General features: G+C 53.1%; 4 protein-coding genes across 4 annotated transcripts; 2 read left to right on the forward strand and 2 right to left on the reverse strand.

The window, feature by feature from the left end:
* Positions 1-180: 180 nt before the first annotated feature.
* Positions 181-2,728, reverse strand: PODANS_7_1870 (uncharacterized protein; the record flags this gene model as incomplete). The annotated part of the gene is made up of 3 exons (XM_001907800.1): positions 181-300; positions 370-2,650; positions 2,706-2,728. 3 exons carry the CDS (start codon positions 2,726-2,728, stop codon positions 181-183), a joined length of 2,424 nt encoding a protein of 807 aa, XP_001907835.1.
* A 385-nt stretch (positions 2,729-3,113) lies between these two features.
* PODANS_7_1860 (uncharacterized protein) lies at positions 3,114-4,706 on the forward strand (the record flags this gene model as incomplete). The annotated part of the gene is made up of 2 exons (XM_001907801.1): positions 3,114-3,212; positions 3,324-4,706. 2 exons carry the CDS (start codon positions 3,114-3,116, stop codon positions 4,704-4,706), a joined length of 1,482 nt encoding a protein of 493 aa, XP_001907836.1.
* Positions 4,707-6,016: 1,310 nt separating this feature from the next.
* Positions 6,017-7,934, forward strand: PODANS_7_1850 (uncharacterized protein; the record flags this gene model as incomplete). The annotated part of the gene is made up of 2 exons (XM_001907802.1): positions 6,017-6,699; positions 6,752-7,934. 2 exons carry the CDS (start codon positions 6,017-6,019, stop codon positions 7,932-7,934), a joined length of 1,866 nt encoding a protein of 621 aa, XP_001907837.1.
* Positions 7,935-9,194: 1,260 nt separating this feature from the next.
* Positions 9,195-16,901, reverse strand: PODANS_7_1840 (uncharacterized protein; the record flags this gene model as incomplete). Its single annotated transcript, XM_001907803.1, has 3 exons — positions 9,195-13,154; positions 13,259-16,098; positions 16,169-16,901. 3 exons carry the CDS (start codon positions 16,899-16,901, stop codon positions 9,195-9,197), a joined length of 7,533 nt encoding a protein of 2,510 aa, XP_001907838.1.
* Between the last annotated feature and the right edge of the window lie 2 nt (positions 16,902-16,903).

Raw genomic sequence — 16,903 nt, forward strand, 5'->3', positions numbered from 1 at the left:
GATCTGCTCTGCAGCCATCCAGCTCGTGTATGGCAACGCCTCAACAAAGTGGAAACGCAGGCAAGGGGTCATCGCACAGTCCATTGTGAGCCAATGAGTTGGAAAATTCCGGCTAGCTGCTGGCTGTGTAGCATAGACGCATGGCGGTGTTGCCTGTGCGGTCCGAGCTATTCATCAAGCTCAGACTTCTCGGTATGGCGAAATGCCCTTCTTGAGTTCTTGAACAATCTCTGCCGCGGATTCCGGGCTGCTGGTCACAAAGTCGTACCTCTTGCTCTCGGTAGACTTGTACACCACGAGCTAGCGGTCAAAAGGGTTAGTTGGTGGCTCGCCAAACACAGGAGCTCCACACCTGGCCTCGTCACATACCTTGAAATTGGTCGGGTGCTTGCGTGAAACCTTGCAGCCCACCACATTGCTGAAGTGGATGGATGTCATCTTTGAATCGAGATCCCCGCTCTTGGTGCCAGAGGCTGGCATGATGTGGACATGCTCACTGTCAATGGCAAACAGCTTCTCTGACAGCAACCGCATCGGCTGCTTCCGCCAAACTGTGTACTTTCTGACCTGGGTGCTGAGTCCAAGCTCATCCTGCTTCAGGACCTCCTTTGCCAATGGATGGGTACCCAAAAGCTTGGATTTCTTCGCCTTGGTCCAGCTGGAGTTATCAGAAAACAGAACCGGCCTAGGTGACGAGCTGCTTGGCGAACCCGTCATGGTGAGCGGCCCGTCTGTGGCAAAGCGCCGACGGTACAGATCTAATTCTGTGATATTGCCCAACGAAGCGACCGTTCGGTCAAGCATCACCACGGTGCCGGTATTCGGAACCTTCAACACATGATTGGCCTTGTCTAGCTGGCGTTTTCTACACGCCGTGTCCAGAACTTCGGCTAACCACGTTTCGGTGCTGACGTCGAGTGTGAGCATCTGCCCTGGTGCAGCATCTGACGAGTGAATGTGAATGCGAAGGAGCCTCTTCTCACCGCGGGACGCAGGTGCGGTAGGCTGGGTAGATTGAGGCACATCGGCGAACATGGTGCCTGCCTTGTATCCCGTGTTGAGGACGGGGTTCTCTCTAGGCGGCGCGGGAGCACCCAAGACGGCCTCGGGTCGGGGCGTGCCCTTGGGAGTAAGGTCCTTGTCCTCCTCTTCGCCGCCGGCTTCTTGCTCGAACTGCGGTGTCACCCGCTGGTTCTCTTCAAATTCATCCTGTGAAGCTTGCGACAAAGCAAAAATGTCGTAGACTTTGGAAGCTGAACGGGCTCTTCCGGCCCTGTTGTTCGCTGTTGTGAATGAGGTGAGCTGCTTTTTGCGCTCCAAGGGTGGGAAGTCATCATCGACCTCGCCATCTTCCTCAACCATTCGTAAAGTCCACCAGTTCACATTGAGCTTGTCGCTGGGAAGTGGTGGCTCCAGCTTTTCTTCGTTATATCGCCACAAGCTCAAACCAATTAGGTCGGCAACCGTTACGGCTCGGTCGCCGCCTTCTCCCTCATGAACCGTCCGCCGAATAAGAACCTCGAATGGTTTTGAGGGCTGCTTCGAAAATGGGGCATAAATGCGCAGCATGATGGGATTCGGGTCTCCCTGACCAGAAAGCGAGGCAAATCCATCGAACGGCAGGGTTGGCTTCGTCTTCTTGGCTTTCAGAGCTGCGGATAACAAACTCTTCGGCTGGATCATGCTGATGGGCCGAATTGTGCTCAACGGACGGGGTGGTGGTAGATCGCCCACCGGTAAGTGTAGAGGCAAGGGCATTGCCGACTTCCGTATCGTCATCCTTCGCGTGAACTCCCTGGGTGGTGTGCCCACAACCTGTTCCCGAAGCGAAGCGTTCATAGGGTTCTTCACAGCCTCCAAAATGGATGCTGAGTCGATGCTCTCAATGAAAGCCAAAGACATATCCGAGGCATCAGAATCGGACTCCGCCTCTTCCTCGAGAAGTTCACTTCCCTGTCTCTTGATGCCCTCGGTGGGCTCGGTGAGCTTGACCGACAGCTTGGCGGCTCTAGCTGCCGCTTGTCGGGCGGCTTCCCTGTGCCTGTGATAACCTAATGACTCAAATTCATTCTCCGAAGAGACCTCACTACTCGTCACCGTGTCGCGTCTAGCCCGTTCTTTGACAGTTTCGAGAGCGGACTGCGAGCCTCTCCTTGGGACAGGGCGAGCAGGTGAAACGGTGGTCATCTGCCGTAGGTTGGATGATTGCAGAGGAGAGGATCCTGATCGGTTGCGCACAGGCATCTTCGCAAATTTTATCTGCTGAGCAGCACGTTGATCAGGCTCATCATCGCTTTCATCGCTAAGATCGCTGCTGTCATCTTCCTCCATTTGCTCACGCCGGCGCCGCCGTTTCGTCGCTAGACTTGGCCCAAGTGTCTCCGGAACACCACCTGGAAACAAGCCATTTTCTTCGCCCTCATCTTCCAGCGTTAGTCCAGCCGCCTTGGGGGCCTGGAAATACTCGGAAGCAATGGCCGTTGGAATCGGAGGCGAATGAGTCCTCTTGATGAGAGCGGGATTTGGGCGCCATCCTGCCGATTTGAAAGGTGCTGAATTGAGGAAGTTCTCGTTCAAAGTGAAAAGACGCTCGCCAACTCCATCAGCGATATCGTTCAAGTAGCTGGTTCGGAGTTGGTACAAGACCAAACTGAGAGTATGTCAGCTTAATTTGCAGGTAGAAACCTTTTGTATGAGGTACACACTCTTCGACTTGAATGACAGACATGTTGGTTGTGAGAAGGTCGTGGCAGGCGAGGCAGTGTTGGGTTTCACTCTCCAGGCGTGACTTTGATGATTTCAGGTCGGCAACGAAGATTGATATACGCCCAGGTAGCAAGATAGATTAAAATATGAAGATATCCAGCGTGGTGGGGGAGGGGAGCAACGCAGGAAGCTGGCCGATTGGTGAAAGACGGTGAAACAAGCAGGTGATTAGGAGGTTCGCCCCGCCAAAGGTAGTGAATAGAGAACCCGTCAGGATCAGATGAACACCCAAAATGAAAACGTATTTTCTAATCGCCGAGTATACTGCCAGAGCAACCGGTGACGATAAGAAGTCGAAGTGAGAAGTGACTGAGCAGTTGTCAGTTGGATGATGCTTGGTGAGGTGTATGGCCCGCTCACCCCCCAGGGTCCCAGATGCTTGGCGCATTTGTCACGGCGACAGAGAGCCCCACCGAAGCCGAAACAGGGATAATTGTGGTTTCTCAGTGATAGCAGACCGAGGTGCTGGAGGGGTTGCTTTGTAACAAGTTTATATAAGGTTGCTTTGCAAGAGTTTAATTACATACAATCATTTCGGCAGGAGATAAACCGCTTAGGAGGATACTTTGATTGATTGTCAGTCAAGAGAGACAACCGAGTCGTCGTTGCACTGTGGGTGGAGCTTGCCAAGGCTTATCGATAAGGTAGCCGCGCCTCTGACGGTCGCAGAAGCAATCAACTGTTTGCCTCCTACAAACCCAAACCCCAAATTTCAATCATCGTCATCGGCACGCAAACGACATCATTTGATCAATATGGGCTTGGTGGACTACTCAGACTCGGATTCCGATGCCGAACTTCCACAACCACAGGCACAGAAACCAGCGTCTGTCCCGGCAGCCAGCGCCGCAAACAATAAGAAGCCATTTCAGAAGCTTGTCGGAGGCTCAGGCAAGATCGTTGTCAACTTACCGACCACGAGCGCGGCAGGCAAGACTGCCGACAATGACGGGCCACACGCGAAACGCGCCAAAACGACGACCGGCGGAAGTCGATTCGGCAATTTTGGCTCTTTCTTACCACCACCGAAGAAAACAACTGCCATCGCTGCATCATCCGATTCCTCATCCGATTCCTCTGCGAGGCAGCCAGGCTCAGCGCCGGCACCAAGGGTGAACTTGAGGACAGGCGCGGAACCAGCTTTTGTAAGAGGAGGAGACGACGGCTATGGCGATAGCTCATCGACATCAGGAGGCGGTGGCCTCAACCTCCCAGCTCCCAAAAAGAGCTCTGGTCCATCAATACCCGAGGGTCAGAAACCAGAATCGGAGGTCAAGCTGGTGGGGAAGCCGCTCATGTTCAAGCCGCTTTCAGTTGTGAGGAAGAAGACTGGACTGAACGCCAAAAAGAAGACGACAGCAACAGCGACAGTAGCGAAGACTGAGGTTCCAGCGCGGGTGTCGACACCGACAGAAGCAGTGATCACAGACCCGCCAGTACCCCCGAGTCCGCAAAAGAAACATGTCTCCCTGTTCTCCGTCGACGACGACGAAGATGCTCCTCCACCTGTCCCCACGGCCACAACAACCACGGGCGCCTACGAGCCTTTATTCACAGTCCCAGAACCCTCTCCTACCTTACAACACGCACATGATGTCACAGCGCCTTACCCTGTAGAAACAACCCAACCTTCAAACCCGGTACCGGACGCGTTTGCCGGCCTTTCCAAGGCAGCCCGCCGTGAGCTTTTTGGTCGCTCGGACCAAGTACCGACCAACATGATAAACTTCAACATGGAAGCCGAATACAACTCCAACGAAGCCCTCAGACAGTCGGGTGAGCAGCAGGTTTACAATCCGATCAGATCGATTGCTCCAGGCAAGCACAGCTTGAGACAGGTGGTCAACATGGCCCAGAACAACCAGAGTGCCCTGGAGGATAGCTTTGCCAAAGGCAAGCAGAACAAAAGTGACGCTGCAGGGAGATATGGATGGAAGTGATGCGGGGCAAGGGTGTCTCTGGCAGAGTCGATATTGTATACGGCATAGTTGTGGCCAACGAGCATTTGACAAGTCAAAGATTCGTCAAACCAACGAAACAATTACCATACCTCAATCGCTATTCTCCAATGACCATGAAGCATCTATACGATGCATGCTTTGGCGAAGTGGTCGGGTCGACATGCAGGGAAGGGGTTGCCGATGCAATGCAAGAACGTTGTTCAATTCAAGGATGATTGCATGCTCGCTGTTCTGTTTTGGGTTATTTGCAGAAACAATTCTCCTCGACATCTGTTGTGTAACTGTTCCTGACGTTATGGAAAGGCGAGATGAGCTATGATGGGATGTCAGCAAGATGGTTTGGAGGAAATGCCCGGAGTGCCTCGTTGCCGTTCTTTTTACAGAAGAGATGAGAGAGGGAATATTCTACGATTGGGTCTCGATTTCTAGAGCCAACAGTGACTGCTGCATGTGCAGATGGATGTCTGCATGCATAGGGGAGGTTGGATAAGAAGCTTGGACTGGACGCTAAAATATCTCTTGGGTCCCATCTCCCCGCATAAGGGGTGGGGTCACCGAAATAGACGCCAGCCAATCCCGGGGTTGGGCGTCTAATGCTGTCCAACGACATGCTTGGCTATTTTTGCACCCTGGGAGCGAAGAGGGTGTTAACCGCCCGACAGGGACCTTTGTTGTGGTGTTATCACATCATAATACCCTTGCTGCAGTAGGCGGATAGACGACGCTGTTAGTGCTGATGCAGGCACTACTATGGAAGCCCTTAACTGGGCAGGATCACTTCTCACTTGTCGATTCATCACCACCATCACCATCACGCTGCATCTGACCCTCTTCTATCGTGGAAAGTTCCATCCCGTCGGGAAACCCTACAGCCGGAACCGTAAACAATGAAACACGGTATAGCTCATCTCTCATATGGTCGTCGTTTCGTTTCATGTTTCTTGTGATGACTTTATTTTAGTTGATAATCACGGGTAGCCGCCGTGGACTGTCTTTTTTTATTTTTCTTGCCGTCTCTTCTCACCTCGCTCCTTTGGTTGCCCATCTCCTGTGTTGGAATAAGGCTGCGTTTGCTTACTTCCCATGCCGCATCTATTAATCGATCGGTATCAGATCTGAGGTGCTGTGAGAAATCCTGTTGACACTTTATTCTCCAATATATTCCTGAGGATCCTCTTCATTGAGCTGCTTCTCAGGATTCAACCTCGTCAGCCACCAACCTTTGAAGGAACAAGAGCCCGATCGACAGACCGTCTTGCACCACACGCACATATGCAGACAAGCACACCATGGCGCCTATCATGAGGAATCGGATCTCATCGCCTCTCGAGGCTGGCCCATCCATCGCCGACAGCCTACCGGTCTACGTCAACGAGGCCTTGGATTATGCGTCGAAGAGACTGGCTAAGAAGGGGGCCAACATTACACTGCTTGTTGTTCGCCGCGACTACCAACTGCCGACATCCACCATTGTTACCTCTCCGACCTTTACGCCAGGCTCGCACGTCCTCAACACAGCAGCATTGCGGCCTACCCTGCCTCCTGTCTCGAGATTGGAAGCCCTCAAGCAGTTCGTCAAGCTCAACAACAGCACAACGAGTGACGGAAGTGTACGAGAGAGGATTGTCCATATTCATTTGGATCGGTTCAGCGATGGCACCGTATCACCTGCCTTCAGCGAGGCTTCTGCCATTTCCAGCTCCACCTACTCCTCGGTCGACTCGACCTTTACCAGCACCAGCACCAGCAGCAATCGGTTCCGATGGCCAGGTAGTCCATCTCATTATGGCGGCAGCAGCGTGCCCATGACACCTGCCACGCCTTTCACCGTAATGTCAGACAACAGTGTTGAGCATTCAAGTGTTGCACACCAGACCGGCATGAGGTTCATCCATGCTGAACCTTTGAGCCCCAAAGATGAGAGACTTTTGTCTCAGACAATTGAGAAGACATCCAAGAAGTTCAAGCTGGGGTATGTAGATCCTCAAGGTATCTTCGCCCGCAATCGCTAACCACCAGATCAGATCCGAATGGCTCTCCCGACCAGTCTCAGCCTCTTCCCTCTCCCTCCCTCCAGATCTCATCCGCCTCTCGCTCTCACAAAACCAGCCCCTCTTCACCTCATCCCACCTCAATCTCCTCTCACTCGACTCCCTCTACACCTTCCGCACAGCCTTCCAAGCCTACGCCCGCACCCGCTCCTCCTACCGCCTGGAAGACGCCGTCGACGAGCTCCGCCGCCTCTACCTCTCCAACGGCCGGCGTCCTCTACTCAAGAGCATCCTCCTCAACTCTTACCGATGGCTCGACCCCATCTGCGACCACTCCCTAAGCCAGGTCTGCCGCATGTACGAGCGTGCCTACGGCGGCAACGTCATCAGAGACGACACTAAAGATGCCAGCGGCGCAGCATGGCCATTAGTAGCCGAAGACAAAGAAATTCTTTTCACGCTCAACTCCCCGACCGACTCGGAAACCGAAGATGATGATGATCTTGACGATGACGAAAAGTTTGACCTCAAGGCGATAGAAGCATGGTACCGCACCACCTCCTTCCATCATCACCACCAACCACCACCACCACCGCCAAGAGAGCGAGAAAGGACAGTCCTCAGAATCGACCCCCTCCGCTCTCACCCTTCCAATTCCCCGCATGATATCCTTTTGCCATCTCCCGTCCGTCCAGCTCCTGTCCCTATCCCGGAAGAAAGGAGGACAACAACACCTAAACTCTTCCCCGCCCCACCAGGGAGAAACCCAGCGTTGTTGCAGTTGAAACTGCAAACCACCTTTGAGAAACGTCTCCCTTTGCCCCCAAGAGAGGAGGAAACTCACTCCCCCATCTCAGAAAAAGAAGAAGAAGAAGAAGAAGAAGAAGAGCACACCGCCCGTCCCCAAAGCGCGGTTAGATCGTTCCCTCCTCCTACCATTTTGACTACTGCCAAACCGGGGAACGGCTCCGCTCCCCCATCAGCCCAGTGGTCAAAAACCAGTTTTTCCCTCAACGAAATCATGCTCTCACCCGACGGGTCAGGGTCAGGGTCAGGTGGGGTAGGTGATAACGAACCAGAAGAAAGGGAAAGAGTCGGACCTCTAACACCAAACGGCTACGACGACATCAGCCCCATCACCAGAGGAGAGTGGGGGTTTTTGTTCCCTGTCGTGGCGGAGAGGCAGAGGATGGTCAGGGTCGAGACTTGTACTTAGGTGATAAACAACCGGGTTGGAGAGATGATTTAGTTTTTATATACATATATATATTCACACCTACTTATTTACCCGCCCCGCCTGTCCGTATGACAGACAACAAAACATCATGCATTCTCCAACAGCACAAGGTGAATGAATTTGGAGCTTATACATACCCACCCACCCGTCGTTTTCTATCTACACCACCAACCACCGCAAAACAACAGGGCAGTAAGTGGTACAGCGCAAGATATCTCTCACAAAACCTCCTCAATCTCTTAATCTATGGAAGTTAGGTATTCTGACCCCGAGTATCAGGAAAAACCCAAACCTAGAAAAAACCCCCTCTTAAACCCCAACCAACCCCTGTGGGATTCTTTGCTCTTTCCTGGTCTGGGTGGGTGGGTGTTTCTTCCCGCCGCCCCCCAAAATGCCCTTCAGTCACCACTAACCATGAAATAATAAACCCATTGTGTGAATACCTAAAACAAAACCTCGCTGGGCCTCTCAAACCAAAAGGTCTAGGAGAGAAAAGAGAATACATTGACAGAACCAACGCCCCCACCAACCCAGAACCCAAAACCCAAAGACAGACCATAAGAAAAAGAGAACCGAGTTCATTCCCAATGCTCACCCCCTAGATGAGATGCCAGATTTAATTAACAAAACCCTCTTCCACCCTTTCTCCCCCCATCATGTGCAAGGCGTGAGCTCTTCTCCCTTAAAAAAACGCCATCGCTTTCACCAAACAAAAACAAAATTCTCGCAAGGAGCGCTGAATTCAAGTTGAGAGATCTTATTGATCATGTCCTTTCGTTTGGCCTCTTCTACGAGAAGGAAAAATGGCGTCTTTTCGCTGACGACGACTCTTCATCAAAAGAAGCCGCAAGGGAGAAAAAAAAAGTAATAATTATAATGAAAAGGTAAATCAATCCATCATAGAAAAAGGGGGGGGGCCTCAATTCGATGGTCGAGTTTCAACCCGGCGTGGGTCAGCGTGCGAATCCATCCATCTTCACTGCAAGTCCACATCCTGCAGTGCGGCGTTTGCCGCAAAGACGCCAAAGCTGTCGAGCTGCCCAGAGCAGATCGATGAGTTCTCCCAGTCTGCAAATAAGGCTTGGTCATCAGCCAGCCGTGTTGCTGGAGGCGATGCTGGATGAGTCACTGTAGTACATACCCGAGCCGTCTTCCTCAAGCTCCTCGACGACTGTAAGTCTCGTCACCGACTCCAAGATCACTGCGCTGGCTGTTAGCGTCTGATAAATTAAACAGGTCTCAGGCATCTCGGTGCTCACCCGTGCTAAGCTCGGTGAACTCTTGGCCCTGCTTGTCTTCAGCCGGGTTTTCGAGGTCGAAGTACTTCCTGCACTTGGTGATCACTCGCTGTAAGCTTGCGACAACATGCTGGGAGACATCGGCATTTCGGATAACATAGTTGTCGCGTAGGTAGTAGAGACACTGCAGACCAAGTGCCCTGGCAGTCTGGTTCATCCTTTCAGCCATACCCATGCCCTCATCTTCGTCCGAATCCTCCTCGGATATGATGTTCTCGGCTTGCACAGTATAGGTGCGGTGAGTGAAAAGCCTCTCTTGCAAGAACTGCTCGACTTCTGCCCCGACAGCCGGTTCATAATAGCCAAGCAAGCTGGGGGCCCATTCCACCAAGTTCTCAAGACCGATCAGATGGATATCTTCCTCGTTCTCTCCCGAACACTCTCTCGGACCATCAAATGCTATCCGCTGGAAATCCAAAAACGCCTTGCCCTCTGCAGTCTGTAGGCTTTTACATTCCTGGGTCACATGGCGGATCAAGTCGTTGACCATCCCGAATCCGCTGGCGTAACGAAGAAAGATCTGACCAGCCACCTTGAGATAGGGTGCGGATAGTGTGCCATGCGAAGTGCTGCCACTGATCCCCTGACGCAACGTCCTATAGATTGCTTCCTCCATCTGCAGACTCTGCTTCATCAGATTTGTGAGAATCGAGTGGGTGGCCTTTTCGTTCTGTCCAATCAGGATAAGTCGATCCACAAAGATATTGCACCCGTACTTGGGCCACTCCATCCACAGGACTTTGGCTTCCGCGTTGGTCATGGTGAGCGTCGAGCCCGAGTCAGCTTGTTGACGAGCATAACGGGTCCTATCGTGGGGCTCCGTTATCGGCACTCGTGCGAGCACGTAGTCCAGCAGAGCGAGGATGGCTTCGTAGGACGGCGTTCGAGTCTGTTGTCTCCGAGAGACTGCCCCGGCCATCCTGTAAATCTGTGGTGGCAAGTCGCCGAGGCCAGGATCGGCTGCTATAATCCACAGTAGTGACTCGAGGTGGCCGTGTCCAACGAAGCCCGCGAGTTCTTTAGGACCAAGCTGCACGAAAGCCAGCATGAAACCGAACACTTCAGGCCATGATCGAAGGTTGGTGTGGAAGTGAAGCCAGAGCTGGTTGATCAACGTCAGGATTGTCTCAATGTCCGTAGATCCGCCCTCGTCGGATGCGTCATCTTCGCCAACCTCTGTTCCTGGCCCATAATAGAACGAAGGGATTTGCTCCTTGACAGTCTGAATGGTTCGGAGCACTAGGTTGCCAACGCCTTGGCGAACATCAGGATCGACATTTCTCTGGAGCATCACCCTAAAAGTCTCCGGAGTCTCGTCAAAGTACTTGATGAGAAGGTGAGAGCAGCACCCGCAGCTCTGAACCAGGTTTTGAATGCGGGCAGCAAGTTCAGAGAAGTGAGGAGTGTCCTTGACGCGGGACGCAACCTGATCCAAGTGCCCAATCGCCATCCACAGAGCCGTGGTCTCCAGGCTATGGCCATCGCTACACAGCGGCTGGATCGTCCTGAGGCGTATCAGAGCCGAGATCACAAACTGGATTTGGTATGGGTCAAACAAGCAATGCCTCCGGAGCAATAACGTGTTTTGCTCATGGATGGACCCCTCCAAGCGGTCTGGCACCGGCACGCGAAGTGGCACCGAAAGCTTGGCTTGCTGAAGGTACTTTTGCTGACTTGCTGCCAGAGATGATGCTCGCTCGTAGAACAGCATGTAAGCGCTGTATTGCTTGTCGTACTGAACGCCGTTGGACTGATACTGTACCGAGTAATCCGGACCCCCGAAACAGGCATGTTCCAAGTTCGCTGGGTTCCAGGCCGTCACTACATCGTCGTTGAATTCGATCCAAGTCGGCTGCTCGCTGCTGCTTGGGCGCTCGCGAGTATACGAGTAGTAGTGGCCCGATTCTGCTGTTCCAGAATGAACCAAGACACCCACGAGCTCGAAGACGTCCTCGAATCCCTCACCCTCGGCCGAGGGGTTGCTGAGGTGATCAATCGTGTAGGGTCTCATATCGATCTTGTCCGGAAACTCAAAGTGCTGATTGATCTTGTTTCGTTGCATGGAGCGCAGGTTGAAGTCAAAGCGCTTCAAGTGGAAGATGAGGCTGTCTGGTATGTCTTTTAGGCAGGCCCTCTTTACGGCGTTGACATGACGGTCACAGGTTGAGCACTTGTACTTGTTGTCTCCTTCCATGACCTCACCCTTGACATAGGCCTCCAGGCTCTTAGCCAAAGAGTTGTTGCCTTTGACGTCGCATTGGATTGCCGAAAAGGGTTCCAGTCGTTCAGAGATGTGGGGACACTCTGTAGACCGGACTTGCTGCACAAGTTGGCCACCGTAAAACGAGCGGAACCGGGTCTTGTCCTCTGGTGTAGAGAACTGTCCTTCCCAGCGATCAAACAACAGGTTGTAGAACTCGTCCACATCCATTTGAACGCCAACATCAATCTGACTATCCTCATATGTCTTGATGCTGGCCACGCACTCCTCGGGGTTGCAGGAGCGCGCGATGCTGTCCTGCATTTGCGCAAAGACTTTCTGCGTCTGGACAAGAAGAGCCTGTGCATAGCGAGGATCCCTAACTTTAGCGCCCAGCATAAATCTTCGAAATTCGTGGTTCATGAACAGCTGTGTAAACAACGAATTGAAATAGCAGGTGTTTGAGAGATTTCGGAGGCCCTGGTAACCACAAGGTGCCCGTATAGCCTTTTCCCTCTCGAACTGCTGGGGTAATTCGTAGTGATATAAGTCTTCATCGCTACGGGGATGAAGAAGAACCAAATCATGCATGGCATCGAGAATCCCTTGCAGATCGCCCGGATGGGCATCAAGTGTTGCTAATATGATGCTCATCAGGTTGGCTCGGGTGTGGGGTGTAAGAATCGGCGGTCCAGACACATAGTCTCGTATCTCGTCCATAGAATTGAAGAGGTGTTTCCAAAATAGATCCAGCCCCATCTCCGGCTCTGCTGGGAGGAGTTCCCTTCGCTGCGCGCCCGTGTAGCTGTTGATCAGGGCGTCCACCAGCCGAACAAGAAGACTGGCCACCTGATCGGTGACGTGGGGCTTGGTCACATCCTCGGTGGTGTCATATGCGGCCAACAGGTCAAACCACTGACGCGACAGCTTTCCAACCTCGAGGAGCTCTGGCTGTGCGCTCCTCACTGCTCTGAAGAGGTCCAGACATAAGTTGAGCACCTCAATTGACCGATTCCTGACTGCAGGTTCTACAAGCCCGCATACCAGTGGCCAGAACAGCTTCCTGAAAGCCGTAGCTCTGGTGCGGGCAGGATGACCCTCGAATGAGTCCTCCATCCCACACTTTTGTCGGATGAGCGCGGCAGTTTTCTTGCTGACCGGCGAGCAAGGTTCATGAAGTAACATTCTCTCGATCAGAGGGGGAACTTCTGGTTTGGCGCAGAACGCAGCCATAAAGGCTTCGCTCAAACAACAAGCCTCAAGAATGCTCTGGAAGCATCTCCTCACATGAGCGGGCGGACACCCCGAGACCGCAGCGGCCAGATTTGTCAAGAGTCGTGATAGCAAGGCCTCGTCGAGGTACTGAGATGCTTCCTCTGGTAGCTCCGGTTCGGTTGAAAGAGACACAAACATGTCCAAAAGAGCCGTTTCCAACTCGGTCCGCAGCTCGTGGCTCGGGCACTGGGATGCCACATCATGTGAGATTGCGGGAACAACCAGCGACATGACCCGGGTCAGTGAGTCTGCATACATGCGAAGTGACTCGTGCGTATTCTCGCAACCTGCATCGAATTTCGCCACGTTCAGACGTTTACAACGGTCAGACAGGTACTCTCGAAGTGCGTACACGGCATAGAGCGACTTGAAGGATTGGCCCACGGGGAACAGATCTTGATAAGAAAGCGAAGGCGTGTCGATGGCCTTGAGTATGCCTTCGTCAGCAGGTAGCTTTACCAAGAAGACGTAGATCTACACGGTCGTGTTGGTTAGCAGTTATTCCACCGAGTTGGGTGACCGGCTCTTACCTCACGAGCCAACTTCTCCTCCAGAGACAAGTATCCCCAAAGCTCTTCAAAGTGCCCGAGGATTTCGACATCTACCGCAGATGCACCTGGTCGGGCTCTTGCCGACACAACTGTCTCGGAATCCTTCTTGACCAGGATGAGGCCGTTGTGAATCTGGAGATCTTCGAGAGACTTGCAGATCTGGTCTTCTGTGGGTACAAAGGGAGCTCCGCGGTAGTACATTCTGTAATTGTTGAACCCTGTTACTTGGCGGATACTAGCCAGAAGGGACGCTGTCGTGTTGAGCTTGCCAATGCTAAGTGGCTGAACGGGAGTCTGGGTGGTTTCGTCGAATGACTGGTACTTGAGCTCGGCCGACTCGCCCTCCACGTCTCGCGGCGGGTCTAGAATCAGAGATTGCAAATCCGGGGCACAGAAGGCAGGCTTTTCCTGATGAAGCCGATGAAACTCTCGCAGAACGCTCAGGGAACGCACAAAAATCAGGTCTTGCTCCTGCACCTCCTGATACGAGGGCACGACATCCATAGCATCGGCATCATCACTAGCGATGCTGCTCTCTGCAAATGACTTGAGTCTTGAGGCAGCCCCTGACAGCTGCCGCAGACACCGCCGGACAAGGCCCAGGTGCACCTTCCTGGCACGGTAATAAGAAAATGTTAGGATGGACTTGCTCTCGATGTAGACATCCCGAACAAGTGTGCGGATTGCATGTTTGGCGACGGTGCTGTTGGGTAACGCGGTCAGAACTATGTGCCACAAAAGTTCGATTCCCGCATGATCAACACTCTCTTCATCATCGAGCACAATGCTCCCGGGGTCATTGACCAGAGGCAACACTTTGGCACGGACGAAGTCGAGAGTGCCCTGGCAAAAGAACTCGGGCTCCAGGGTCGGAAGATAATCGGTGAAGCAGGTTGACGTGAACCGATTCTCAATTTGAGTCTGCTCCGATGCACTCAAGAGAAGCTCCCATGCGGCATCCCTGTCTTGTTGACAGGATGCTCCAGGCCCCACCAGGAGCTGCCATAGCTTGAGTCCCAGTTCCTTCGTTACGAGTCCGTTCTTGTGCCTAATGAGGGCTCCAAGAAGCTCTCTCCGCGGCAGGTTGTGGGCTCCACTGAGGACGGCGGGGAATCCTGCGGCATGAGCTGCCGGAATAGCAGCTTCAAGCTCCTCCACCAAGAGCCTCGGAAGGTCATTCTCCTGGGCCAGCAATATGAAATTTTGTTGAATTTGATTCCGTGCCATAAGATGTAGTACCCATAAGCTTCCGATGGCTGACCAGGTTGGATGGGCAATATCATTCAAGCAGTCCATGACGATGGCCCGCCGAATATCGATCGTGGGGCCGTGTCCGTGTGTTAAAAGCTCACGAAACTTCTTTATAGCAGCCTCCTGCAGGAGGGGATGAGCCACTGGCGAGTGTGGGCCAAAACAGGATGATTCCTTGATTAGTCGCGTACACAGCTCGTAGGGAGGTGGGTCTGGAATCGTGCGGTGCTCGCGGGTCTTCTCCATGAGCTGCTGAAGAATACCCAGCAACAGCAGCCGCATCGGTTCTGTAAAGGAATCGGCAGGGACCGTGTTGAGCTTCTCGCAGAGATGTAGCAGCACGTCGTACGGTAACAGGTGCGTGTACCGAGTACACATGAGAATCAAGGCATCTGATATCCGGGTGTCTTGTGTGGTCGTGACAGTGTGCCACCAGGTGTCCGTATGCTCGTTGCTGTAAGTGCGTGATACCACGAGGAAGCCGATGATGTTATGACTTTCGGCTGCAATCTCTGGGTGGCATGTCGGCCCTAGAAGGTACTTAACCAAGCCAGTTTGAAGGAGGTACTCCCCGTAAAAACGCATCGTTGTCATGTTTGGCGTCTCTCCTTGCTCGTGATATTTCTTGTACATGCCGATCAAGTCGTTGCACATGTGATGGGCAGCCATGACGCGGAGTTGCATTTGGCCGGATTTGATAAGCCTGACAAAGATATTGAACTTCCAGAGGTGCGCTATGGCTTCAGGCAGGTGCGAGGTGGCAAGCATCGGGTGTGTTCGTCGGAAATTGGCAATGATCTCGTGAGGAACAACATCGTCGACGTGAAGAGCAATCTGGTAGATTTCTGTGAGAGCCGCGAGGAGAGTGGCAGCATTTTCGGGCGAGAAGTGATTCGGTCCCTTGTCCACAAAGGTGGACAGAGATGTTGACATGTGAAGAAAGAAGTGGTAGCCGCGAGCAATGAGGGCTCTGGCACGCTGAGCCGCCTGCGGGCTATCGTGACTGTGCACGAAGAAACAGCGGCCCAGGACGGCCGTGGCGAGCGAGCTCAGATTGGTGACATGATCCGCAAGCTTCGGGTATTGGGGGATGAGCTCTACCTCCGCCTTGGCCAGGTTCAACACATGGGTGAGAGTGCCGCCCGGTGTTGTGTTGTAGCTCTGGAAGCAGCCAATGACCTGCTGCAGTTCGGTGTAAAACTCGTCCTCGGCGCGCTGATAATTCTCTTGTCCTCTTTTCCGTACCAGTGCTGCAAGGGCGGATACATAGGCTGGCGTGATGGGCTCACGGAGCCGAATTCCTTGCTCGTCCGCCACGATCTTCTCGAAGTCATAAGCATCCTTCTTGACGAAGAAGGCGGTCAACTTGGCGAACCACTTGTAGAACTGAAAGATTTCGGCTCGAAATTCCTTTTGCGGCGGGTAAACACGGCCTACCATGACGCAGACAATGTCAGGCAAGTTCAGCCACAGATCCAGATGTTGAAGGAACGATATCACAAATCTCTTGTGCGAGGAGTTCTCTGCAAAGACCAAATAGTCTTCAATGAACTCCTGGAGCTTTTGGGCTATTTGGATGTCTGGCAATGGTGTTTAGTACTTGACTTGAAGCCAACTGCTGTGGTTGGTAAGACTTACGGTTTGCAAAGTAGTTCGTGGCTTTGGTCACCGCATCCAGCCACGAATCATGGTCTTCGCGACAAGGGAAATTCAAAGTGGGATCTTGGTATGAATCGAAGCCGATGGGGTCTTGCTCGTTTCCATCCAGAATGGCGATAGACCCACCATCCTCAAAATCATCGTCCTCATCTGGTGGTATCGCTATCACCTCAACTGGCGGACTGCTGTGTCCCGACGCCGACGACACCGGGGTATCCTGCGCAGCATCCTCCTGGGCCATGTCAAGCTCCGAATCCTCAATGCTCAGCTTGACGACATTGGTGGGCGAGGCAGGGGTGGCTGCCCTGAAGGATGGTGATAACGGGGAGTCTGGAGAAGCTCCGGGTAGACGCGAAGGAGTCCTCACGTTGATTGTGACGTGCCTAGATGTCAATGCTGAAGGAGGCTCGGCATCGAGGTCGAGGGGCTTCTGCTCGGGGGTGGTAGGTATTGTGGAAATGGTAGGGTCAGAGTCGACCTTCATGGCCGAGTCACTCTTCAAAGCAGCTGCCGGGACCTCACCGGCAGCAGGCGAGGGCGGAGACGATATTATCGTATCTACCGACCGGCTTCGGGAAACACTGTTGAGAGAGGTACGGCGACGTTTCCGTGACGAGATATCGCTGTCGTCGAAGGGATTGGGGCGGGTCGAGCAGGGCTCAGAAGAGACGGCACGATCTCGCGAGTCTTCTGGTTGCAGAGCTCCAGCCATCT

The sequence above is a fragment of the Podospora anserina genome, chromosome 7, assembly GCF_000226545.1.
Source record: "Podospora anserina S mat+ genomic DNA chromosome 7, supercontig 1".
Taxonomy (NCBI): Eukaryota; Fungi; Ascomycota; class Sordariomycetes; order Sordariales; family Podosporaceae; genus Podospora; species Podospora anserina.